The sequence below is a fragment of the Anopheles coustani genome, chromosome 3 (assembly GCF_943734705.1).
Source record: "Anopheles coustani chromosome 3, idAnoCousDA_361_x.2, whole genome shotgun sequence".
Classification (NCBI taxonomy): domain Eukaryota; kingdom Metazoa; phylum Arthropoda; class Insecta; order Diptera; family Culicidae; genus Anopheles; species Anopheles coustani.
Genome location: NC_071288.1, coordinates 45,618,226 through 45,642,890, shown reverse-complemented (window position 1 = coordinate 45,642,890; position 24,665 = coordinate 45,618,226). Strand labels below are relative to the sequence as shown.

The 24,665-nt window shown below is 46.6% G+C and overlaps 5 protein-coding genes across 7 annotated transcripts; 2 read left to right on the top strand and 3 right to left on the bottom strand.

The window, feature by feature from the left end:
• Window positions 1–1,634: 1,634 nt before the first annotated feature.
• LOC131262012 (cilia- and flagella-associated protein 43) lies at window positions 1,635–7,285 on the bottom strand. Its single transcript, XM_058263908.1, has 13 exons — window positions 7,257–7,285; window positions 6,917–7,185; window positions 6,462–6,835; window positions 5,188–6,389; window positions 4,729–5,122; window positions 4,528–4,652; window positions 4,111–4,456; window positions 3,601–4,038; window positions 3,028–3,530; window positions 2,706–2,952; window positions 2,515–2,643; window positions 2,038–2,453; window positions 1,635–1,968 (listed from the first exon to the last, which is right to left on the bottom strand). Exons 1-13 carry the CDS (start codon window positions 7,283–7,285, stop codon window positions 1,635–1,637), a joined length of 4,806 nt encoding a protein of 1,601 aa, XP_058119891.1.
• Window positions 7,286–7,588: 303 nt separating this feature from the next.
• On the bottom strand, window positions 7,589–12,620 carry LOC131260741 (NAD(P) transhydrogenase, mitochondrial-like). 2 transcript variants are annotated; one of them, XM_058262547.1, is made up of 8 exons: window positions 12,334–12,620; window positions 11,992–12,237; window positions 11,812–11,923; window positions 11,061–11,215; window positions 10,853–10,993; window positions 10,319–10,772; window positions 8,002–10,108; window positions 7,589–7,932 (listed from the first exon to the last, which is right to left on the bottom strand). In XM_058262547.1, exons 2-8 carry the CDS (start codon window positions 12,080–12,082, stop codon window positions 7,789–7,791), a joined length of 3,204 nt encoding a protein of 1,067 aa, XP_058118530.1. In that variant the 5' UTR covers window positions 12,083–12,237; window positions 12,334–12,620; the 3' UTR covers window positions 7,589–7,788. The 2 variants fall into 2 exon arrangements, with proteins under 2 accessions (XP_058118530.1, XP_058118529.1); XM_058262546.1 differs by having other exon boundaries at window positions 12,572–12,587.
• A 5,238-nt stretch (window positions 12,621–17,858) lies between these two features.
• LOC131260647 (isocitrate dehydrogenase [NADP], mitochondrial-like) lies at window positions 17,859–20,780 on the top strand. The gene is made up of 6 exons (XM_058262426.1): window positions 17,859–18,098; window positions 18,256–18,377; window positions 19,208–19,320; window positions 19,392–19,975; window positions 20,054–20,305; window positions 20,376–20,780. The coding sequence occupies exons 2-6, from the start codon at window positions 18,278–18,280 to the stop codon at window positions 20,659–20,661; spliced, it is 1,335 nt and encodes a 444-aa protein (XP_058118409.1). The 5' UTR covers window positions 17,859–18,098; window positions 18,256–18,277; the 3' UTR covers window positions 20,662–20,780.
• A 15-nt stretch (window positions 20,781–20,795) lies between these two features.
• Window positions 20,796–22,467, bottom strand: LOC131260648 (uncharacterized). The gene is made up of 4 exons (XM_058262427.1): window positions 22,176–22,467; window positions 21,830–22,105; window positions 21,459–21,749; window positions 20,796–21,388 (listed from the first exon to the last, which is right to left on the bottom strand). The coding sequence occupies exons 1-4, from the start codon at window positions 22,408–22,410 to the stop codon at window positions 20,874–20,876; spliced, it is 1,317 nt and encodes a 438-aa protein (XP_058118410.1). The 5' UTR covers window positions 22,411–22,467; the 3' UTR covers window positions 20,796–20,873.
• A 380-nt stretch (window positions 22,468–22,847) lies between these two features.
• LOC131272135 (RNA-binding protein 34-like) lies at window positions 22,848–24,341 on the top strand. Of its 2 annotated transcripts, XM_058273777.1 has the most exons (4): window positions 22,848–23,024; window positions 23,082–23,295; window positions 23,363–23,689; window positions 23,763–24,341. In XM_058273777.1, exons 1-4 carry the CDS (start codon window positions 22,902–22,904, stop codon window positions 24,179–24,181), a joined length of 1,083 nt encoding a protein of 360 aa, XP_058129760.1. In that variant the 5' UTR covers window positions 22,848–22,901; the 3' UTR covers window positions 24,182–24,341. The 2 variants fall into 2 exon arrangements, with proteins under 2 accessions (XP_058129760.1, XP_058129759.1); XM_058273776.1 differs by having other exon boundaries at window positions 22,848–23,295.
• Window positions 24,342–24,665: the final 324 nt, after the last annotated feature.

The window sequence follows — 24,665 nt, the reverse complement described above, 5'->3', positions numbered from 1 at the left end:
ACGATGCACCGCGGGTAAGTTCTTTACGGTCCACTGTCTGGCAGTGTTCTGAATCGTGTGCACTGTTTTGCCTTTCACGCTAGGAGGCAGAAACAATCCACCTGCTGCCACTACTAGTGCTGGCCAGCTAGTCTTCTCTGTCCTCTGTCGCGCGGGAAAACCATCCCGAAGCGCCGACAGAACCGTGACGGTGTGTATCTGCGGCTACTCTGACCCGTGCACACTAGCAAAGCATTAGCGCTACTTGCGGGTATCCTTCCTTCTCGCCGTCGCGCGAGCATGGGCTTTCGGCCCCACCCTCCCGGATACCCCACGGTCACAGTGAATCAGGTGGCAAGCCAAGCGAAACATGGGGGCGAAACATAACACACTGTTGTGTTACGCCACCACCCTATCGGACGCTTCGCTCTGTGCGTCGCCGTACCGATACGCTATTCTACGCGTTGTTATGGCAACAAAACAATAGACATACACCGCGAGCCGTAAATCGGATCGGACGACGCTCGGTTGTGCTTGTGAGTGGGGTTTTATTATTTGGTTTGTTCTTGTCGTTTCGAAGCACGATTCTGCGCCATCTTTCGTTACTCACGCGAGCCCAGCCGGTGTGTGTGTTCGAACGTCGGGAAAATGTCCAAGACACATCCCCGCCAAAGCCATCGATCTCCTCCCACCGACCCGGTCTCGGTGTCACGGATAGCGCTGGCCGGAAATGGGCACTTGCTTTTCCACCGCGAATGGCCCACCGACGCCATCGCCAACGAACCGTGACACGGTTCAAGCAACCACGCCAATAGGGCGTAGGAAAAGAGAGAAAATTAACCGATGGGGTTTGAACTCTACAACAACCACCATCCCATCCTGTGCCTCATTTGGGGGCATTTAATCGGAGCCCCTTTTTCATTTCTATCACGAGTTGAATTTTGTAGTGAACGAAACTTCCCGCCGAATACTCCAAATTTTGGTGCTTTTTCGTTTTTGCTGTCACGTCAGGGTTTTGAAAAATGCATCGTACATTCGGCCGGAAATGGGGAAACAGTCGTGCGTTGCCTATAACGCGTGTGTGTGATAAATAAATTAGTGGACGACACGTTGCGATGCGTGCGGTGCTCTATTCGTAACGCATTAAAGATTAACTTGTATGTGCATTGAGCATGCAACATTTGTCCAATTAACGAATCTTCTTTTTGAAATGTATTTAGGTTCTGTTAGTCACGTTCAGTCAGTTAGGTACGTATAGGACACAATAGTTTTTCAGTAAGTTTTTTTTAAATTGTTCTATACTTGTTTCTATCAGTTTATGTACGATATTGCCTAAATGCCTTTATAAAAGCGGTATAGCTAGCTACAGATGTAGAATTCCATGCTGTATCGACAATTTATTATGATCACTTACCCACATGGTGCCACATCCGGTGAGCGATTAGAGTCATTCGCTGGCGATCCATCTTCGCACAATGTTTTAACATTATTAAACGTCTTCTGTCCTCTGTGATTGTCATGACATCGAGAACTATTGAACCATTTATTGCATGCACGACAAATCTTCTTTATTAGGCAATCGTAATTGCACGCCAAACCAAAAAATCTATTGCTAAAAAATACATCGCAAGTCATATATATGCAACTTCTTCAACTCAGTTGCTTAGCAAATGATGAGCATTGTGCGTCATGACGCTCGTGGAGGCCGTCAGCGTGGGGTACGTCTTGAGTCGCTGCAGCTCGAGCATGGTGCCGAGCTCAAGAATTTGCGTGTGCTGAGCCTGCACCAACCGGACCAACCGGGCGCGCTCGACAATCGCAGCCATTCGATCCTGGGTCGCTTTCTGTTCCGTTTGCTCCAGCTCAGTATCGCGCTGCAGGTGCTGCTCAGTTACGTCAATGTTCAACGCTCGCGTTTGTTGGTCTAGGGCCTTGTTTTCCCTACGCTTGGTATTGATACGCTGCTCGATGTCTTCCAGAGATTTTTTTCTACAAAAGGAAACATATCAAGTGGGTCAAGTGGATCAAGTCGTACATCACCTTCGAACAAGTACATACAGTTCCTGTAACATTTCCTCCTCGTTCTGTATAGCGTTACGTATCTTCTTCTCCAGCGCCACCTGGCTCAAGTCTTCCGTCCGTCGCATACCTTTCATCTTCAGCCAGCTCTGCACCTCCTTGGTGATCTTGCATTTCTCGACCGTAGCCAGCTGATCGCGGAGATCGCGCAGTTGAAGCTTGAGCGCCCGATGCTCCCACTCTTGGTAAATGATCTTGCGCCGGAACATGGCGGCGTTAACCATAGCGTTTAGCTTTTTCGAGCCCGCCCGCCGTATGATGGCATTGATGTCCTCCACGTCACTACGATGTATTAGAACGCACCGTTCAAAATCGCTTTCCCGGCCAGTCTGTTGTATCTCGATCCAGCCACGTTTCATAACCAACTGCACCGTACGATTGGTGGCATCTTCAAACTGTAGGAAGGCAAATGGTAGTGGTGACAAAGCCCAGCTGTTGACGAACGTAATGGGATACCTTTTCATGCCGAAGCTGTTCCAGATTTTGCTCGATACTTGTGAGAATATTTCGTTTGCTGGTTATTTCACGCTGGAACGCTCCAATCGCTGCTTCCGCGTCCGACAGCATCAATTCACAACTTTTCAGCTAAATACCAAGAAATACGTTAAAGATAATGATAGATCATACTAATGATTGACCCCACCTACCCTGAACTCGCTTTCGATCTTTATGCGACGCATTTTGATCAAAGTCTGCCACAAACTGCCGTCCATCCCTGCCGGACAATTTGACTGCTGATCGAGCGTTTCGCAGTGCGTCAGATAGTCCAAACATTCCTTCGGAAGTAGTAAATTCCCGTGGGTTCCTGCTGTTTTCTTTGCGACGATTCGTTTGGCTAGGTCCTGAAACACCGACACCGTAACGATGGAGCGCAGCTGAGTTTTGGGTCTTCTTCTGCATGATATTATAGAAAGATGTGTTTTTCTGTTTATAAAACCCCTTAAAGTTCAGATAAAGGCAAGATCCTACTTAAATATCTTATACGCTTGATCAACCAATGCCGATTGGGCGGTGTCGGAGAAGTTGATTTTGAATTGTTTGTCCAGTAAACGATCCTTTCCTCGGAGCGTTTCGTAGGTGTTCCGATAGTCAGCCACTTTTTCCTGGAACTCGTTCATCACATCCGTCAGCTGATCGATGTATTTAGCCGTTTGGTCGATTTGTTCCCGCAGTCGATTGCCACTAGCATCGTATATTAGACGGGCATGGTTGTACAACATCGCGCGGAGGATACGCATCTCTTCCTGCCGGATGGCCGACTCAATTATGATCTTTTCAAGCGTCAGCTTCGCCACAGAAGTATTGAACCGCTTGATCTGCTGGTCGAGACTGACAGCGAGCTCCTGTAGTTCTGCCTGCAACATCTTGCGGTAGCGCATCCGTTCTTGGTATAACGTTTTACTCTGTTCCTCGTATTCCTGAACCTCGCGGATGTCCGTCTCATTGTAGTGCTGGGGTTCTTTACCAATTTCCTATAAGAATCGAATAGAAACAACATCCAGAAAACATTCCCCTCGGTCACAATACTTTCTACTCTCATACCAAACACTGTGGTAGTGGCAGGCTCTTCTTAATCTCGTCCTCCCAGCGATGCTCCAGGACACCGTCCATCATGGTCACAAGGGCTCGATCCTTAAAGTCGTCAGCAAGAAACTCCTGGAGCCGTCGCTCTCGCTCCAATCGGTCCAATTCCATCAACCGTTCCACACTAGGACTAACAAAGGGCGCCACGGGTATCTCGGAGTCTTCCGTATGAATGATAGTTTCGGGACGCTCGTCCGCTTCGAAGACCGGATCGTCGATATGCTCCACCTCGAACGTGCTTCGATCCGCCATCATTTTTGCCAGCAAAACTAGCTCGTCCTGAACGTAGCGTACCCTTCGATTCCGCTTCAACACCAGGTCCATTTCTTCCTGTTTCAGGGTTTTGATCTCTTCAAACTTGTTATTGAACAAATTCCTTAGTTTTTCGATTTCCATCTACCAATAGGACGATAAGCATATTATTCAAACATTGTTAATAGCCGAAACATTTGATCTTAAAAGACTTACATCTCCACAAATGCGTTCGAAGCATAGCTGCTCAAACGTTACGACTTCTAGCTGATCGAAGCGTAATGAGTAAGGCTGGAAGAACCGATGCGTGGTCGTACCTGAGAGAGAATAGGATTTCTTAATGGACGCGCGGGCCAAGTTATCCAGCACGTTCCCATAGTCTGGATCACGGTTCAGGATTGATTCCAGCTGATAAGTTGGTGTCGGTTTCCACGGGAGCAATGCATCATGGCTCGCATTCAGTTCCGTCTCCCGGTACACGCACACTTTGTTCAAATACTGCTTGTACTGGCTGTCGGGCAGCATGGCGTAATTTTCCACAAAGGCACGCTTGAACATCGCCCTGTTGTATGACAAAAAAACATTCAAAAGATCTTAGTCTACTAGCATTTATTAACTATAGGCGGCCTATACCTTATTTTCCACGGTTTTTTACTCATCGTCATCCAACAGTTTTCTATCAGTTTTTCATTAATCTCCCCCTGGGAGCCAATAAATTGCTGCAATCGTTTACGTTCGTTATTTTTGCTTTCATTTGCCTACAACCGTTGAACGAGAGTGGTTAATGGTCACTGTCTTAAGTACATCCATGAAACAATGCAACATTCAGCTTACTTTCTGGGTCAACTTTTCAGTCGCTTCCGCGTTCAGGTTAAACACCTGAAGTGGAAACCGTTCCTCCAGGGGAGCCTTTTCATTTCGATCCAACAGCCGGCTGATCTGCCTCTTGATCTCAGCAAACTCCTCGAATATTGCTGCATGTTCCGGTTCGTAGACTTTTCCCTTGACTGCACGCCGCTCCATTTCTCGCTTCTCAATCCATGGTACCATTGTCGGAGAACTGCCGGTTGGTGGTTCCCGTTCATCCTCCTCAATGGACGCGTCAGACTTAGATAGATAGTCCAACATCTTTGATTCTCGTTGTGAAGATTTGGTGATCGAATGCGGGAACGCTTGCATCAATTTCGAAACAATCAGCAATCCGTTGTGGCAGAGGATGGACAAGAACCTAGGGAAGTATATGACATGTATAATGGTTCATAAACTCGGGCCCTATTCCTACCAAACCCTTACTCATTTTTGTGATCCAGTGAAACCTGTCTGATGCCTCCATTAAACCGTCCATTGAAGTTCATCGTGCAAATGGCGTTTACACTTGCTCCAGATTCATCGTACAATGCAATTTTTCCATCCATCGACCATACGTACAGAAACCGCTCGTCTACGCAAAGCTCCAGATGCTGCGCAGACTGAGGCGTCACCACCGACTTCAGCGTGAGAACAGTGAGGGCTCCCTCTGAACGATAAATCTCCAGCAAATCGATAACATTGCACTGTGCCCGATGGGCATAAAAAAGGAACGCCGTTTGGCAACATTTTGGAACGATTTGTGTGTAACGTTTCGGTAACAGCAACCGTGTTCGTTTGGTCTCTTCACTATGGTGCTGTTTGACAGTAAATTCGATCTCCTCAAATCTGATGCTGTGCAAGTCCTCCATTGGCTGTACGAGCAGAGCTTCCTCATTGCTACACCAGAAGAAAACATTTGCTGCCTGTCGTAGTCCATCGAAAACCTGCAGCACATGCAGCTGACAGTCCACCGAAACTTCCACGATCGCCACATTTCCGGTTTGATCCACGGCGGCAAAGTAGCTACAGTCCACAACGGCGAACGTCACCGATACAAGCGGATGGCGGGAAAGGTACAGCTGGGAGGCTAACTTCGCTTGCCCTTGCCGGTCCGCTACGATCAGCTGGAGAACGCCGGATTCAGATCCTACCACCATACACGGCATCTGCGGATGATGTGCAATGCACTGCAGATTACCGACACTTATGGAACACCCGGTCGCTCCAGTCTCGAGCGACAGCACCCGGACACTTCCGGTCGGTTTAATGGCTACAGTTTGACCTGGAAGCGTGGAACAAGTACAGCAGAAACCGTAACCGACGTCCAGGTCTTTCACGATACGAAACTCCACATTCCGAACGTCGCCATCCAGGGAGGTACGCATGATTGCCCCATCGACCGTGACACCCAAAAGCCCTTCCGAGCTGGAGAAGTGCAGCAGTTGACTGTATGGAGCATCCGGTTGGGTGGACCACACCTGGTTCCAGGTGCCTTTTTGCTTCTTGTAAAAGTTCACCTGACCGTCTGAAGCACTAGCAAAAAGCCCGCCTTTGCAGTAGAAAATGAACGGAATGTAGTCGGTGCTGGATGGGACCACGTTGCATGTGTCTATGGTTTGGCCTATTAGTCCAGAGGAGGGAGATACCTAGAGATAATGGAGGTAATGATAAATAATAAAGGATATCCTTTTGTAATGTGTCCGTTTCGTGCAACTTACGATGGTAATCTTAGCCTTTTGATTAATGATGGCCAAATTTCCATCGATCAGGAAGGTTATGCATAGCGGCAGCTCGTCCTTTTCCATCGCCAACTGTACGGTGCGCTCGATCAGTCTACCAATGCGTATATTTCCGTGTACCTCCCAAAGTTTTAGTTCTGATTTACGAGGTGCATACTGGCATACGGCAAAGGTGGTAGAAGGGCTGCACACAAGTCGCTGCTGGTCAGAGAAAATACCGGTAGCTTTCTTGCACAGTAGCTCCTTGCTCCGCCACGCGTACACCTCAAGCGTATAATCCGGAACACCAGTTAAGGCCACCAGAAGCTCGCTTTCCGAAAAGCATAAAGCGATATAGGAACGTTCCGTTTGATCTGCAGTCGATTAAGGCGATACGATTATGTTACAGTCCGTGATGATAGGTGTTTCCTTCGTCAGTTCAAAGCCTCACTTACCACCTTCAAGAATTGATAGCACTGCGTTTGCCGGGTATGAGATAAGCACTAGCCGTGGATTAACACATCGTTCGGCAAACGCTAGTACAGGAAAAAGCTTATGCCCGGTCAGACAGGCCACTCCATTACCGGTCTGGGCACTGTCGGCAATATAGTACGACTTTTGCGACGTCTTGAGATTAACAAAAAGGATGTGACCTCCTAATCCGAAGGCTACTGCAACGTTGCCGACAACACACGCCATTTCTACCGTACCGGGTACCATCCACCTGCGAGTTTATAAATAGAGTTTACACAACAAATCATTACAGCCGTGGAAGATACTAAAAGTTAAACTTACTGCACTTTCGTTCGAATATTGTTGTCCATTTTCTAAGAGAGACAATACTGAAAGTCTGCAAAAAATAGTGTTCACTTCACAATGAATGAAATTGAGCTACTTCGTAAACAACGATATGGTATATGCTCGATAAATTGCCAGGTAACCAATGGTTGCTAGGCCCGGTATCCTTGTTGAATCGTCAAAGATAAACAGGCAAGGCTAAATTGTTTTAACCTAGCTTTTGAAACTTTTTGTTAGTCCTTGAATTTTGATATAAACGATATGCTTATACAAAACTATAATCTTTCCAAAAAACATATAAGGTTTTTGTGTATAAATCCACTCACAAATACATCATAAAAGCATTTACTTTATTATATAATACAATTAAAGTACAAAATAAACATGAACGGGCACGTGGTGCTCTCCAACATACATTCGTAAATTAAATGCACCGACGCAAAATCTGCGCCTCATTTTCCAGTACAAAATACCCAACCGAAATATTCAGCGTGGAGTGTCTGCTGCAGGAACGCAACGGGTCGTGTTTTCAGTTCTCTTCCTTGATTTTGCCCAGCAGTGCGTCGCACGTTTTCTTCGCGTCACCAAGCAGCATCGATGTGTTCGGTTTGTAGAAGATCGGATTGTCCACGGCCGCGTAGCCGACGCCAAGGGAACGTTTCATAACAACCACCTGGAAGAGACGAGTAAAAGAGCATCGATTAATAAAGGTAGAGGGGTTGGATCCTTTTTAGGTACATACCTGATCTGCCTTCCAAACGCGCAGCACCGGCATGCCGGCGATGATCGAGTTCGGGTCATCCTCAGCCGCACTGTTCACCGTATCGTTCGCACCAATCACCAACACCAGATCCGTTTCGCTGAAGTCGTCATTGATTTCCTCCATCTCGAGCACATCGTCGTACGGGACACCTGCCTCGGCAAGCAGCACATTCAACTGACCCGGCATGCGTCCTGCTACTGGATGGATACCGAAACGGACCTTCTTGCCGCGCGACTTCAGCAAGTTTACCATCTCCGCAATCGGGTACTGCGCCTTGGCCACGCACAATCCGTATCCGGGCGTGATGATGATGTTCTTCGAGTTGCGGATCATATCTACCACACCATCCACATTTACCTCGGTGTGCGTGCCAACGATTTCGGCCGGTTTGCCACCGGCAGTCGAGGTCGTTCCGTACCCGCCGAGGATTACGTTCGGCAGCGAGCGGTTCATCGCCTTGCACATAATGTACGATAGGATCGCACCGGACGATCCGATCAGTGCGCCCACGATCGTCATAAGGTTGTTATTCAGCATGAAACCCTCGGCACACAGTGCCCAACCAGAGTACGAATTGAGTACGGTGATAACGACCGGCATGTCGGCGCCACCAATGGCCGCCGTCAGCGTAACACCCATCGCCGTCGACATGGCAGCGGTCGCTCCGAGCAGTCCCAGTCCACCGGCCATCGACGGCTCGAGATAGAAAGCACCCATGGCAGCAAGATTGCCCGCCAGCAGGCCACCGTTGATCCAGTGACGACCGGGCAGCAGCAGTGGCGAAGAGTTAAGTACACCCTGCAACTTGCCGTACGCCACAAGCGAACCACTAAAGGTCACACCTCCAATGTACGTGCCAAGGAACAGAGCCGTCTTGAGCACGTTAGCTGCCGGGTCGGTGGCCAGCGTGGGGAAATCGTGCATGTACGTGGCGACGCACGTAAGCACGGCAGCCGCACCGACGAGACTGTGGAATGCCGCAACCAACTGAGGCAGATCAGTGATCTGGATACGCTTGGCAATAATCGACCCTAGCAGACCACCGAGACCGGCCACGCCGCCCATCTGCATCAACACCTCCGTGCTTGGCGCCATGTACCCCAGGGTAGCCGCAATACCTCCGGTAACTCCCATCATACCGAGCGCATTGCCAAGCCGGGAAGTTTTCTGGGACGAAAGGCCCACGAGCGCGCCAATGCAGCACAAGCTCGACGCCAGGTATGCCATTTGGTGAATCTCGGGAAGATTCTGCAGTGCACCCATGCCGTATCCGCCGAGGAACAGTGCGGCTGGAATGCCGTACAGGTAGTTGTGCTCTGGCGGATCGGTCGGGCGTTTGAACATGTCCAGCATCCGCTGGGTTACCAGGAAACCACCGAAGATGTTGACGAACGAGATGAGGGCCGCACTAGCGGCAAGCGTTTCTATGGTGTTGGACGGCATTACTCCACCACCCATGAGCAGGAGCCCACCGACGGCCGTTATTCCCGAAATGGCGTTGGTGACGGACATGAGGGGCGAATGAAGGGCAGGAGTCACACCCCACACCGTATGGTAGCCGACAATACCGGACATGGCGAACGTGGTCATCATGGTCGTAAAGGCCGGATTTGGCGACACAGCTCCAAGCGCTAGCAGCGTTCCCAACCCGCCCGTGTAGGCCATGCTGCTTTTCAGCGTATCGTTGAAGGGGTTCGGTGGGATGGCATCCGGTTTCACTACCGCGGCGCCAGTTGCGGCCACCGATGGTGGTGGTTTCGCCGATACGGCAATAACCGGTGGGGGCCACATGAGATTGCCGTTCTGCAGGACGATACTGCCCCGGACCACCTCATCCTCGAGGTTGATGTTGAAGTGATCCTTCTCGCCCATCGACAGCAGGAACTTGGAAATGTTGTTCGCGTAGAGGGTGGAACTTTGCGTTGGCAGGCGGCTAGGGAAGTCGGTCAAACCGACATGTACCACATCGTGCACGGTACGGATCTCACCCGCCACAGTCGTTTCAACGTTTCCACCGGCCTCCGCGGCCAGATCAACGATTACGCTGCCCGGTTTCATCGATTTCACCATTTCCTCAGTGATCAGCCTAAAACGGAAAAGCAAAGGGATTCAGAGGAGAGAACAATGGCTTATAATAAGCTTGTTATTTATAGATAGAAAAATTAGTTCAACAGATTAACTAATTTCATCACACTCGGGACATCTGATGATACCACCAAAAGAATATTGGGAGTCTCGGATGAACTAAGTGACGGAAATGATAGGAAATAGGAAAGAACAATACAGTGCAACTTACAGTGGTGCCTTTTTGCCCGGAATCAGGGCTGTTGTGATAATCACGTCAACCTCCTTGCACTGCTTCGCAAACAGCGCCATCTCGGCCTCGATGAACTCCTTGCTCATTTCCTTACTGTATCCGCCGGCCGTCGAGCCGTCCTCTTCGATGTTGATGGTCAGAAACTCGGCACCCATACTCTCCACCTGCTCCTTCACGGCCGGCCGTGTGTCAAATGCACGCACGATGGCACCCATACCACGGGCCTGCCCACAAGCTGCCAAACCAGCCACGCCACCACCGATCACGAGGATCTTCGCCGGTGGTACCTTACCGGCGGCCGTAATCTGACCGGTGAAAAAGCGTGGAAAGTGATTGGCCGCCTCAATGACGGCTCGGTAGCCGGAAATGTTCGCCATCGAGGAGAGTGCATCAAACACTTGGGCACGGGATATACGGGGGATGGCATCCATGGCTGGTGGAAGAGGAAATCCGGGGATAAAATAAAAGAGTTCCGCAAACCAGCGAAGCTAAGATCCATTTGAGCGAACTCACCGAAAGCGTTTATCTTCCGCTGGGCGAGTTTATCGATCAGTTCCTTGTTCTGCGCAGGGTAGAGGAACGAAACCAACGTCGATGCTTCTCGTAACTGTGGAATCTCGATCTCAGCGGGTTGACGCACTTTCAGGACAATATCTGCAACCAAAGCGATTATTATTATTATTTTTTTCCTATTCATCGTGCCGTTCAGCACCCTACTTACCCGTCTGAAATGCTGCCCGGCCATCCACGATGTTGGCCCCGGCGGCTTCGTAGTCTGCATCGCGGAATTTTGCGGCGAAACCAGCGCCACTTTCAACCTGCACCTTGAAACCTTTCTTGATTAAAGTTCCGGCAACTACGGGCGTTACGGAGACTCTGGAAAATTAGAAACATAGCGAACACAAGATTAGTGTATGTTAGATAATCCAGTCAAATTTTACAATAACTATCATTGAGTTAACATTCATTAAGTGGTAAACTTTAATAAGAAAAATGAGTACAGTTTATTTATTGATGGATGAAATGGCCTGCGGGAGATTAAAAAATCAAACATCATGAAGCAACATTTTTAAAACACCATATTTATGTGTCCAGACATAAGCTATAAACATTAAATATAGTGTTTTTTGGGATTGCAAAATATAGTCTCAACCCTTAAAAGGACAATTTAGTTTGAAAAGACACCACATGGCACGAGCTAGTAATTGTATTTTAATCCAAAAATTAATGGCAAATCGTTCACAGCATTGAAAAATTTTCTTGTAGTTGAATGTAATGCTTTTTTAAATCAAAAGTAATTCTTAAATGCTTCTCTGTTAGAAAACTATCAACAAAAAAGTTCAAAGTAATAGAAATATCTTCGATACTCTTGCTAACAATAATCAAACTAGAGATATATAATAAGATTAATTTTAATAAAATAACGTGTAAACAAACAGCTAGCTTACTGAAGCGCTCATGTAGAGTCCTACCTTTTCTCGTTGGTCCACCTTTCTTTCGGTACTCCGATAACCAGATTCTTGTACGGGATGCCTTTGACGGCCGTGGTTGGTTTGCCATCTTTTTGCAAAAGTTTGACACTACCTAAAAACAGACGAGAGTGCAATTGCAATCAAACCCGCGCTCAAAGCGTATCGCAAGCCTCACCGTACCGGAGAAGAGTCGCAGAGGATGCACCGGTTTCGCTACATGCAGCAGTGCATCTCCCTGCTGACAGCACAGCCGCAGCAATCCGCGTGTCATAGTGTGCGTTGTCGCTCGATCGTCGCCGCCTTCGCTGTACCGTCGTCGGTTTCCTCACCCCTCGACTTGGTGATCTTTCTCCGATTGCCCTTGTGTGCTATTTGCCCCCTACGGTACGCTCTTTCGACACAATCTCTTGATCGAGCCTTATCAATCTAGCACGGTGAAGTTGGAGAAGAAGAAGAATGTGTAAAAAATTTGATAATGCAACTGCACCTTCATGTTCCTGTATGTCACAGCGTAATATTCACCTAAAACTAACTTCAACCGGTACCGGAAGCGGCAAAAGATGAAAACAAATTGTACAAAACGGTACGAATTAAAATGAAACGCGTGTAACACCAACACAATTCTGCAAATAAATTCACGGCACACGCTTGCCAAAATCGCACTAGCGCGCACGTATTCCGCGGTGGGAATAGAAGATGCAAAGTAACGAGAAAAAAAAAACAGAACAAAGATAAGCACTCCTCGTAGCACTTCACCGACCGCAGACGGGACTTTCGGAGTGGTCCCGGATGCACGCTAGCTCGAAAGGATGACAGCACGCGACGGACAGCGACGGTCGACTAACATCCGGATGGCTCGGGCCGGCACACGGTACCCGCGCGGTCACGCAACTCCCGGATCGAATCTGCTCTTTGCCGTGAGCCATCAAGAGAGCTCCAGAGAGTGCCGGAGCGTGGAAGGATCTGGTGCATCTGTTGGGGCTTGTAGTGAGCTGAAACGGAGACGCCGAGATTACTCCCGCGTAAACAACGGTGGTGGAGCACCGTGACATATCAACACCCGCGGATGGTTGGAGAGCTTCACAATATAGTGAGAACAGCCGGCTTCGAACAGATAGATGAGAAGTCTCCCTCGAGAAAGGTTTGTTATTCGCGCCACCAACACACCACCGGCCGGAGACTATGCCGGCCGAGGGGAAACGTTGACCTCCTTCAACTCCCGCACTACCGGGCACCCCACGACCGGTGCATCAAGAGACGCGGTCCCGCCATGCTAACATGCCACGCACCGCGACGGGAACCGTGCGGATCGATTTAAAGTAAACAGCGAAAAAGAAAAACAATCCCCTCCAAAAACAGACGCAGATGAAAGTAAAGAAAAAATGAAAAATGACTTAAACTCAACGAGGGGTTCATATTTTACTCGAATGATGTGAATATAATTAAAATATATTTATTACAACCCTATACTGTACTGGATTATGGGCATCACAGCACCAATCGTGAAGGAGAATTTTTTTTTAAATTAATCCTAACACACAGACACACGCGCAAATATTCTCTGCCAGCATCCAGTCTATTTGCCAGCTCAAGTTTTTAATCCCGCCTTTCAGATACGCACGTCAACTAAACGCGTATTGCGCCGTACTTTTTTCGGTCGCCACTTCGGTGGAGCTAAAAAAACAAACAAACGACCGTATTTATCATTTATCAGCATGTGTTTACGATGCTAATTCACGTTGCGGGAAGAATACGGCAGTACGTTAGTTGACTTGGGTCAGATGGATGCAATTTGCCAAGTGTTGGTTGCACAGGCCCGGTTCGATCCTGGGGTTACATCGATCAGTAACATTCCGTCCGATGCCAAACTGGTTCTAGACATCATAGGAAGGTCAACATGTCGCTGATAACGAGACGTGGTAGTTGGAGCGACCCATTTTCGTTTTCAAGCATTCCTGTTTTCTTGTTTTTTAGCATTTGATAAGCTTTGCAAACCTTGTTGGGCTTTATAGACTTTTTCTTTTTAAATTATACACATTAAAAAATTAAACAAACAACATCCAACAGATTGTGGTTTTTGACATACCCATTTTGCTTAGCTTCTGGTCAAAAGTAGATTGTAATAGCAACTAAAAAATTTGGCAAAAAATATGATCATACATAGCTGATCAAGCTCGCATAAGGGCTATGAATAGAATTTGTTAATGTTTACGTCAGCACACAACGGTGGTTCAAGCGCTCCGATATGGAATTATACTTCTTCAACGAAACTCTCGATCTATTTTGGTATCTCCAGCATCGAAAATCTGCTCTTCAAGGCGGGAAAAGTAAATTGAACTTCTTATTAAGTCTTGTGCAATGCCGAAATAAAGTTAAAGGTAAAATACTATCGTTGAATTAATGAAGGATAGGAACATTTATAATCCTTTCAATCTAAATGCTTCTTTAAAACTTAAGAGAAGGTCCCCCGCAGCATAACTCCATAAAAGGAAAATGTGTTATTCTTCCCAGACAATCTTATCGAATTAACTCAAAATCTAAGGGCTTACTTTATCAACTCGTTAGTCTTGGTTACAAATTTGATTGAGTACATTTCATTCCGGGACTTGCGTAAGCCGAGACGTTATCGGCGCTCTGCGGCCCACAGTTGATTGTTTTGTGGATACAGCAGCAAATGCTGGCCAAATACCCAAACAGAACAAATGCTGTCGCGAAGATAACACACATCACAGTTGGGCTAAAAGACCAAACAAAAGTGAAACGTAAGTGATGCCAACTCGGTTACGTAAAGTCGCAGAACGATACTTTTTTTTCGTTATCAAAAAATGCCACATCTTGCTTTTCATTATCGTTGATTGCAAGCAGTGGGACCCCGTGTGATAATGACCCATACGTGTAATCTATCGCACGGTCATGACCACCCAGGACGCTCTGCAACTCTTATCGGTAGCAATCTCCGAAACGACCAAAATAAAAACAACTCAAACAATCCTTTTTCGCAAGTGGTTAGGTAACGCGACGGTGGCGCTGGGTTGTTGTCCCGATTTCGACCGTAGACAAACAACCCATCCAGGCTCGCGGAACAATCGTTGCTCCAGATAAAGAAAACAACTGTGACCAAGTGACACCACCACCCACAGTGCCTTGATGTTTCTTATTATCGTTCCCGTTTTAGGGAAGCCAGCAGGAATTTTCACTAGTGGGGCTTCCAGCCTGCCTGCTATCTTTCGGTTTAGATATGATGGTCGTTGGTTAACTATCATCATACAAACAACATTTGGGCTCCCTTGGCTATCGTACATTGAACTCTATATCACATTAGAGGAATTTATTGAGCAGAAGATGAAAGAGAGAAATAGTGAGAAATATTTAAAATTGTGTAAATATATGTATGGTAAATGATTTCATTTCACATTTTTCAATCAATTATCTTAAAATTTGTACAAAAAATAATAGAAATACTGAGTATCTTTATTAAACAACATCTTCAGCGGTTCAGAGTATAGATTCATGCATCGACAACATATTCCAAATTTCCCATAATCTGTCACTTTCCCTTATCGAGGCGGTACACAACCTTATCGGCACTCGTCGCAGCTCAAGTGGTATTGACCAAAACTCTCACCCTAAGCCAACTCGGAACCTTATGAACTAGCCATATGGAGCCATCGATTACAGCTGTAATTGCTATTTGCATTCATTCCTCTTGAGAGTGCACTGGGAACGCAAGTTTGTATTGTTTGTTTATCTACTCTTAAAATTGGGTTCACCACGTGATTTCGGTTTCTAGAAAGGAGTAAGGCCACTTCTATGCTAAATTGGAAGCCGGCAAATGTCATAAGCAAAAAACATAACCGCGCATCTTGATGGCCTTGAAAACTCAAATCAAGCCTCCAGTTTTGAAACTTGAAAAACTGGAAACCGATACGCCTTGAGAATAATGAGAACATAACAACAAAAAAACACATTCTGAACGACCCCTTCTGATCGATTTACGGATGGCAGCGGATGCCTGCACTGTTGGTTGTAGATTTAGTGAAGTTATTAAATCTAAAATTGTAAGATTTCTTAATATAGTATGAACATGCAACATAACAATTGAGCGAGTGGGGAAATAATAATATTTCAATTTAAAATTCACAATTAAATCTCGTCACAGAATATAGGGAATTATACAAATTGTGCAAAACTGCTATGAAATTATTTAAAGTAAAGCTGATGCGTCTCGTTTTAGAAGCTGTTTAATCACCCGAGTGATGATTGCACAGAAAAAGATCCCATAGTGTCATATCGCCCCGACGAGCCTCCGCGATCCGTTTAGCGAATTCAAGTCACGCCAGAAAACCGAAGGAATGCGCAGGGACACGCTCGTCGGGCCAGTTTGCGCTCGAAAGCTGACACCACGATTATACGGAAACTCATACTACAATCATTTTTTCAACCAGTATATAGTGAAGAGTTGCGGAAGAAAAATAAACCCGCATCGTACATGTTGCTTTCACATTGTTTTTGAAACTCCTCCCGCAAGGAACCGCCGGCCACGCGTCTAGATATCGGGATGCGTGTATAATAAACCAACTATCTCTACCACACAGATTTAGCGCTAAAAATAATCGGAATTTGGTTAAACTTCCCGGTGTTCCGTTCGAATTACTCGCGAAATTTATAACTAGAAACATCATCGTGGTTTTGCGAGTTGAAGAAGTGACATCTTCGCGTTTGCTAAGTTCATACTCCACGGAGGCCTCAGGTTTGCCCCAAATTTCACTGTTCCAAGAAGAAAGGTGCTGGGCGGGTGAGGACTTCACCTTATCACATGAGCGCTGAAGTGTACGTGAGACCCCGTGTCCCTGTTCCGAGATGATAAGCATAATGGGGTGAAAAGTCACGATCACTTGGTCCCACATGACCACCGAGAAAACCAGTTCGGTTCTCGGTAAACCTGTTCCATAGCTTACGTGTCCTGAGGGATGTGTTTCTTGAGGTCAATGAAAGAACAACCACCTGGATGATGAGTAGACATACTTATTTGATACATGATACACACGAAAGATTTAAATCATTGATTTTTCTAAAAAAAAGAAGAAGGGAAGTTTTCTTCAAAGAATGCGAACTGTACTATACGTTCAACTGAAAAATCAATCATTCTTTTTATAAAATTCAATAAGTTTCGCTTTTACTGCTTTAGAACACCTTTTTCATTCTTTTTTGGCTATTACTTTTAATGATTCATACCTACGGCGGTCTTGATCATAATCATGTATTTTACACGCACAGGATTTTAACGATAGTCCATAACGCACAGCACGCGGGACGAAACAAGGGTACCAAATGTCCCGGACCGGCGAAACGCACACCCGCAGGGCAAGATGCATGTAACCCGAACACTTTGCACATCTAAACGCGGCCATTGCCATTGGTGGCTGGGAGGCCGGATTTGCCGCCAAGCCTGTAATCGGTAGCGATGGAGCTAAAAATAACAGCAAAAAACCCAAACCATACCCTTGCACCTTCCACCTGGTACAACCGCTGCCAACGATCTTCCTCTTTAACTCCCAACGTCCCGAACGAACGAGAAGAGGGGAATGTGAACAACGTTTATTATGACGGAGAGAAGCGGAGTGGTTTTTTCTGCATTTTTTCTTTATTCGCGAAAAACGCTAACCAACGACAGAATGATGATGGCGTTGATACCGGCGTTTTACGCCTACGGCCGCATTTTCGCCGGGTTGCTGCGATCTCCGTTTTATGCGCCATTTAATTCTCACTGGCTCTCACAGTGTCTCACAGATTACGTTACGGCGAGCGAATGCAACAGGCATCATCTCGCTGTGCCGTGTGCCGGCTTATCATGGCAGGGGGGATCAATTATTTTTTACTCACGATTCTCTGAATACGCGATTTAACTCGCGGGGAAATTGCACTCACATTTACTCTCGCACTCTCTATTTCTCTTGAACCACGAATGCGTTCGCTCATCGTCACCGGGGGGCTTCTTGTGCCGGGAACATAGAACTGATCCCGTCCGGTGGTACACTCCGGTACAGACTGTCGTCGAGGTAACACCGCTGCTGGCAGGCTCCAACTTCCGGTACCAGGTCGATTAAAGTTTTTTTCTAACAGTGTTTCCGGCAACCGCGTGTGTTGTACTGCCGTTTTTGTGCATTTTCTTCGGAGCAAGTGCCGAGTGTCGTGTAATTGGTGTGTTTTTGTTTTGCCTTTCTCCTGTCAAAACCCGTGTAATACCGGTTCTGTGCGTTCTGTAATTTTTCCCTTTCACTAGCCGTGTAAGTACGAGTTAAAAAAAAAAATACACTCGTCGCGCAGAGCATCCTTATCAGCTTCAATGGAACTGATAATATTCGCTGCAAGAAATGTTCGGGGGTCAAGTAACAAATTCCAATTTTGAGCTTGTGTCTATTTTTTTTCTCTTTCGGCTTGTAGAAAGTGAACGTCAAACGAAACGATGGCTCGTCTGCTAGCTCGTCTCTATAAAGCGGCCCCCACGCAAAGTGGCTCGTCGTCGCTCCTTCCGGCGGTGTCAATGGCAACGACGCGATCTCGCAGTAAGTAGGCTTTGCTGCACGTACGCTGTGTGCGTATCCTTCCATCTCATCGATATTATTAACTCACCATCTCGATTCACTAAGTGAATGCTCACTGCTCACGATCCTCCTGATGCACGCCGAAACACGGATAGCACGATGCAATTGCCCTTTTTTCTTCGTTTCATTTTCGTAATGATGCTATTCTCCAGAGGCGTGCCTGCGCGACCATGACCTGCTTAAACACTGTCAGCGTAATTACTTTCGTCTGGGCATGTTATTCGTAAAACGGTTTCTTCGTCATTGGATGGAATATTTTCCGATGATCTTGTCGTTTTTCTGTTCCAATCTGTTACTGCACTTTGAAGTCGCGCACAAACGAAGGCCTCCAGCTACTGACGGCACCGATTGATATTTCCTGTCGTTATTTACCATTCAGCTTTGATTCGTTGTATAAACAATTTTAAAAGTTTTGTTTGAAAATTCGCTTCCCCGGTTGCAAACGTTGGGGAAAGGTCTTTTTTCCCCTACAAAAATGATAATCATTATCTGATACTTTTGTATACAGTGAGAAAACGAAATGCTCGGAAAGGTCCAAAGTGTGCACGGTGTAAAGTTTACATGCAGTTCCTGCAATGTTGTCTCGTTCGTGTGCCTTATCGCGCTGACCTACATGGTTAGACGGTTCCGGTTGGTAAACATATGGTAATATTCATTGCATCATATTTGCAGTTTTTCCAACGAGGATCACACTAAAGAAAAATAATCGCCAATGAATTGCAAAGAATGTCTGCCTTGTCTAAAATTAATTGTATCCTGTATACGATTCTCGCAAAACTCTTTTATTCCAGGCACCGATACGCGCATTCAAGCCGTCAAGCCTGTGGTCGAGATGGACGGCGACGAAATGACCCGCATCATCTGGCAGTTCATCAAGGAAAAATTGATCTTCCCCTACGTGAAGGTAACGCTATTATGGCGCCGTACACCACCATGGGGACACATTTTCTACCATTTGAATAATTCATTCAACAGGTCGAGGCACTTTACTATGATCTAGGCCTACCGTACCGGGATCAAACCAACGATCAGGTGACGATCGATGCAGCGCACGCTATGCTCAAGCACAACGTTGGCATCAAGTGTGCAACGATCACGCCCGACGAGCAGCGCGTCGAGGAGTTCAAGCTGAAGAAGATGTGGCTGAGTCCGAACGGCACGATCCGTAACATTCTCGGCGGTACGGTGTTCCGCGAGCCGATCATTTGCAACAACATTCCCCGCATCGTGCCCGGCTGGACGAAACCGATCGTTATCGGTCGCCATGCGCACGGCGACCAGTACAAAGCGCAGGACTACGTCGTGCGCAACCCTGGCACAGTGAAGCTGGTGTACAACGGGGATGACGGCAGCTCGGAAGAAATTTTGGTGTACAAGTACAAGGCGCCCGGTGTGGCACTAGCCATGTACAATACGGACGAATCGATCAGCGACTTTGCGCACTCCTCGTTCCAGGTGGCCCTGGCCAAGGGCTGGCCGCTATACCTGTCCACCAAGAACACGATTCTCAAGCGTTATGATGGTCGTTTTAAGGACATTTTCCAGGATATTTATGAAAAGTACGTACCCGAGAGAACGATTTGCGGAAGATGAAAGAAATGTTGAATCACATTCTGCTTTCTTGTTGCCCACGCCAGGAACTACAAGAAGCAATTTGAAGACGCCAAGATCTGGTACGAACACCGGCTGATCGATGATATGGTGGCGCAGGCGCTTAAATCGTCCGGTGAGTTTGTGTGGGCCTGCAAAAACTACGACGGTGACGTGCAGTCGGACATCGTTGCCCAGGGCTACGGTTCGCTCGGTCTGATGACGTCGGTGCTGGTGTGTCCCGACGGCAAAACGATCGAATCGGAGGCTGCCCATGGTACCGTTACGCGTCATTATCGGTAAGCGAAACGAAACTTACGTAAAACAGAGACCTAAATGTAAAATTTAATTTAACCTGCGCTCCTTTAGTGAACACCAAAAGGGACGCCCCACCTCCACGAATCCGATTGCGTCGATCTTCGCGTGGACGCGCGGCTTAGAGCATCGCGCCAAGCTTGACAACACTCCAGATCTGGGCCGGTTTGCCCTGGCTCTCGAAAAGGCTTGCGTCGATACGGTCGAGTCGGGCAAGATGACCAAGGACTTGGCCTTGTGCATTCACGGTTCGCGCAATCTGAAAGACAGCATGTACCTGAACACGCAGGATTTCCTGGAGGCCATCTCGGAGCAGCTGGAGCGTTCGTGGAAAAAGTAATCGTCCCTTTTCTGTCAGCGTGCGAACTAAGTGTTTCTCCTTAACATATTTTGTATCATATAAATAAAACACACGATTCCGATAAAATAATACTCACCCGAAGAACAGTCGAATTCGAACGCTCTAACTACACGGGCTAAAAATATCAAAAGTAAAATTTTATTCGATTAATTACATGTAACACTAGCGTATGCCACCACACGCGGAAGAAATTACGGAAGTGAGGCCCGATTTTCCTTCGCATTGTCAACGGTTTTGGACGAAGATTTAACCGCCGGTGATGAAGATCCTGATTTTGACATTTCACTCGCTTTCTTCGCCAACGGTTTCCGACCAACAGGAAGCGCTCCTTTGCGGGGAATTTTTCGACCCAGCTTAACGGTGAAATTTGATCCCGTTTTGCTGCCCGTGCTTCGGTTGTTGTTGTTGCTGCTGGTGCTACTGTTCCCACTACCGTTTCCCTCACCCGCCCGCCCACCGCTGCTCTTACCGTTACCGAGCAGTTTTATCGCTTTCGCACCGTCCTTCGGTACGCCGGGCAGTTCAAGTTTCTCCACCATTATTCGACGGTTACGAAATGCTGGAAGCTGATGGATGCGTTTGATGATATCGACTGGAACCGGTGGTTTGAAACAAACGTAGCCCACCCGTTGGTGGGGAATCTGATCGAGCGCAACAATGTCGCCGAACGGTTGGAAAAAGATTCGTAGTGCGTTATTCGAAAGCTCTGCAACGGTGAGTTAAAAGTATACCGTATATTTGAAATTTCTGGTATTTTGATGGCAACCAAAACTTACCCTCAGGGTTGCAATACTTTTGGTAAGCCATCTGAACGGACAGGAGACGTTCTTTGAATATGCTTCGTTTCAACCCCTTGGCAGCAGCGAGTGCCTCGGCACGTCTTCGGAAGCGTATTTGACAGTTGACCGACCGCAGCTCCCCATACTCAGCGTCCGTGAGCACGAGCGTCCCGTCGGGAAGTTCCATGCGTATCGAACGGATTGGTCCAAATACCTTGAAGTGTTGCCAAACGTCCTGGCGCGTCGTCGTCGGTAAGACGTTATCAACATAAACACAGTTCTCCGTCCCTGGATCGGTAAAACCAAATAAAATAGTTATATTAAAAACCTCAGGATTGAAAACAACAATCATTTCTAGTGCCCAGTACCTGCCAACGAAGGGTCCACAACTGGCTTTGCAACAAAGTTGCCCTCCGTTTTCACCGCGCAAGCATTCTGTGCACTCTCGGAGGAGTCGAATTCTATCGTGCAGCACAGGTACTGCTCGCTTTCGTAGGGTTGCCTTGCTTGTTGACCAATTATATTTCGCCCCCCTCGTGTACTGAGCTGTATGGAAAGGACGGTACCGAACGGCTGGAAGAGTTGATAGATCTCGGACTTTTTCGTACCGCCAGGAATGTTGCTCGCGAAGACACTTTTTTTCACTGTAGATAGAACGAATGCAAATTTACGTTCCATGGGGCGGATGCAATCCGGTCTTGCCGGCATACTTACTGTGCTTCAGGAAATGTTCATCGCCCTCGCACATTTCCCCATTGGCGAAGTAGACCTTTTTCACGCTTTCCTGTTTCACCGATGGTTCGATCGAGTCGTACGTAAACAAGAAGAACCGTTTCAAGGCTTTGTTTTTAATGTCCACCTTTTTGAGCATCGCTAACACACTCTGCCGTGTTTGGCGCTTGGAGGCTGCAATACCAGTTACATCGGGTTTTTCACTGCCGGTGGACATGGCTAAAATCGGATCGATTCACTATCACGAAACTAACTGTCCAGTCAACGGCCCAGGCATGGGTACACAAATGTTAGATAAATAAAAGTAAACAACACATATCTTGGTGTCAACATTTCTGTTCGACGTACAAGGAGAGCCACTGCTAGGTGGCTTCTACCATATCCTTCGCTGGCCAGCGGAAACCCCGTTGATCCTATGAGGTATATTGCGGATGGTGGTTTTAGGGTTTCAAAATATGTAAACTATGGACTACAAGATTACTTCTGCATGATAGCGAATTTATCGAGTGCTAAATCAAATTCCATAACTGCCTAATTTATAGTCCTGTAAGAAGCTGTCAAACTTGGTGCTGAATGTAAATGACGTGCTGAATAGAATGTCAGGAGAATGTCACGTTGAAACTAGCACATGTGTTTTTAATTCATAGCATTACCATCGTTTTGTCGGACACATGTTTATTCGTATCTAAGCAAAAGATCCCTTCTAAAATGAAGGTAAAAGCCCAACAAACCAACTTTGCTGATGTCGGAGTCGTGGAAGCATCCAAGGCTATCAAAAAGGAGAAAACGAAGACTAAATCTAAGAAGGACAGTGGTGTTTTAGCTGCAGCAAATTCTGTAGCGGCAGTGAAACTAAAGGAAACAAATAAATATCAAACGGGTGAAGCACAGTCGCCTAAGAAAATCAACGGTGAAAATAGCCAATTCTCAAAAACAGAAAACTCCACTGGAACATTGCAACCGGTTAAAAGACATAAGAAAAAAGATGCAAAGAGATTAGCTAGAGCTCAAGCAGCTGCTAACAATACGACTAAAACCGACAAGGAGCCTTTGGCAACCACCCAAGCCAAAACTGAAGTCGAAGAGAAAACAGAAAAGAAGGGTAAGACATGGGCAAGACTGGAGTTCAGAGATTGGTGATTAATTTTATTTTCTTTATTCATTTGTAGCTAGAGCAGGATCGGAATGCACAATTTTTATTGGGAACTTACCACCAACTACTACCGAGAAATTGGTTCGAAATTTGTTCAAAAAGTATGGACCAATTTTGGCGGTGCGGTTCCGAACAAATACTGGGGCATACGTTGTTCGCAAGGAATTGAAACATGCGACAGCAATCAACTGCTATGTTCGGTTTGCGAGAAAGGAACATATGAGCAAGGCCTGCGAAATGGATGGGCATACTGTCGAGCAAAATCGCATCCGCGTTACCCCCCAAGATGTAAAGCCGCTGGGTTCTGTGGCTTCTACCATATTTGTTGGAAATTTGCGTGCAGGTAATTAAAGTATTTTGTAAATCGTTATTTTTTTCAAAGCCTAATCCCCTCGTATTGTGTGATTGCTTCGCAGGTACCACGGACACTGAGTTGTATGATTTCTTTAGCACCGTTGGTGAAATCGAATACGTGCGACAGATTGCAAATCGATATGTCGCTTATGTCTGCTTCAAGAAGGGGGTTTCACTCAAGAAGGCCTTCAAGTTGGACCAGCAAAAGTTGAACAACAGACCGATAAGAGTCCAGCAAGTAGATCCAAAAATAACCAACATAAAACGTAACAAAAAGGGTCACCTGGTGAAGAAAAACCGGCTGCCGACTGATCAAACGACTAGCAAAGACGGGGGTACAAAACCCACTAAAGATTTTCACGGACAGGTAGTGAATGAAAGTGCCAAGAAAAAGAAGAAGAAATCTTTATCGAAAAGTGCAAAGGCTAAGAGGAACATCTCTGAGAAGCTGAAGGCGGCCATGAACGTTGGGAAGAAGTAAGGTGGAAAGAATGGGATTTGTTGTAAAAACCAACATCGTCCATAAGAAAGGCACATAAGCCAACGATGGCATTGCAGTTTAAAGATGCTTATTATGTTGCGACTGCACCATAAGTTGTAAGTTCTACATTTTCCTACGCAATAAAATCGTAAACCGAGAAGTCTTGTTCGTATTTCGTATAAAAGTCGGATTTGTTGTTGGAGTTGTGATACGAGAGCATAAGAAAAACTAAGATAAATTCGTTCCTCGGTAGGACAAATAAGGACATCAAGCTGAACGTGGTGATGTTGTATGATATCACTAACACTACCAACATCATCTGTCATACACAGAGCGTGGAGGATTTTATTTGTTTACGTTTTCTCAAAATTGAACCACAGATGCGGAACTGTCATCGCAGTTTGCAAAAGAGTGCAGAACGTGATGCATCGCGTAGATGCTACAAAGGAAACTGCAGCCCCGAATACTAAACCTGCACCAACAC

Coding starts and splice junctions, on each gene's coding strand:
- LOC131262012 (XM_058263908.1), bottom strand. CDS start 7,285: ATGGACAACAATATTCGAACGAAAGTGCA. Junction 7,186..7,256: donor AATATTCGAACGAAAGTGCA/GTAAGTTTAACT, acceptor ATAAACTCGCAG/GTGGATGGTACCCGGTACGG. Junction 2,454..2,514: donor AACAGCTTCGGCATGAAAAG/GTATCCCATTAC, acceptor GCCTTCCTACAG/TTTGAAGATGCCACCAATCG.
- LOC131260741 (XM_058262547.1), bottom strand. CDS start 12,082: ATGACACGCGGATTGCTGCGGCTGTGCTGTCAGCAGGGAGATGCACTG. Junction 10,994..11,060: donor CCGGGCAGCATTTCAGACGG/GTAAGTAGGGTG, acceptor CTTTGGTTGCAG/ATATTGTCCTGAAAGTGCGT. Junction 10,109..10,318: donor CCGGGCAAAAAGGCACCACT/GTAAGTTGCACT, acceptor TTTCCGTTTTAG/GCTGATCACTGAGGAAATGG.
- LOC131260647 (XM_058262426.1), top strand. CDS start 18,278: ATGGCTCGTCTGCTAGCTCGTCTCTATAAAGCGGCCCCCACGCAAAGT. Junction 19,321..19,391: donor TGATCTTCCCCTACGTGAAG/GTAACGCTATTA, acceptor TTCATTCAACAG/GTCGAGGCACTTTACTATGA. Junction 20,306..20,375: donor ACCGTTACGCGTCATTATCG/GTAAGCGAAACG, acceptor GCGCTCCTTTAG/TGAACACCAAAAGGGACGCC.
- LOC131260648 (XM_058262427.1), bottom strand. CDS start 22,410: ATGTCCACCGGCAGTGAAAAACCCGATGTAACTGGTATTGCAGCCTCC. Junction 21,750..21,829: donor TGTGGACCCTTCGTTGGCAG/GTACTGGGCACT, acceptor TTACCGATCCAG/GGACGGAGAACTGTGTTTAT. Junction 21,389..21,458: donor AAAGTATTGCAACCCTGAGG/GTAAGTTTTGGT, acceptor TCACCGTTGCAG/AGCTTTCGAATAACGCACTA.
- LOC131272135 (XM_058273776.1), top strand. CDS start 22,902: ATGAAGGTAAAAGCCCAACAAACCAACTTTGCTGATGTCGGAGTCGTG. Junction 23,296..23,362: donor AGAGAAAACAGAAAAGAAGG/GTAAGACATGGG, acceptor ATTCATTTGTAG/CTAGAGCAGGATCGGAATGC. Junction 23,690..23,762: donor TGTTGGAAATTTGCGTGCAG/GTAATTAAAGTA, acceptor ATTGCTTCGCAG/GTACCACGGACACTGAGTTG.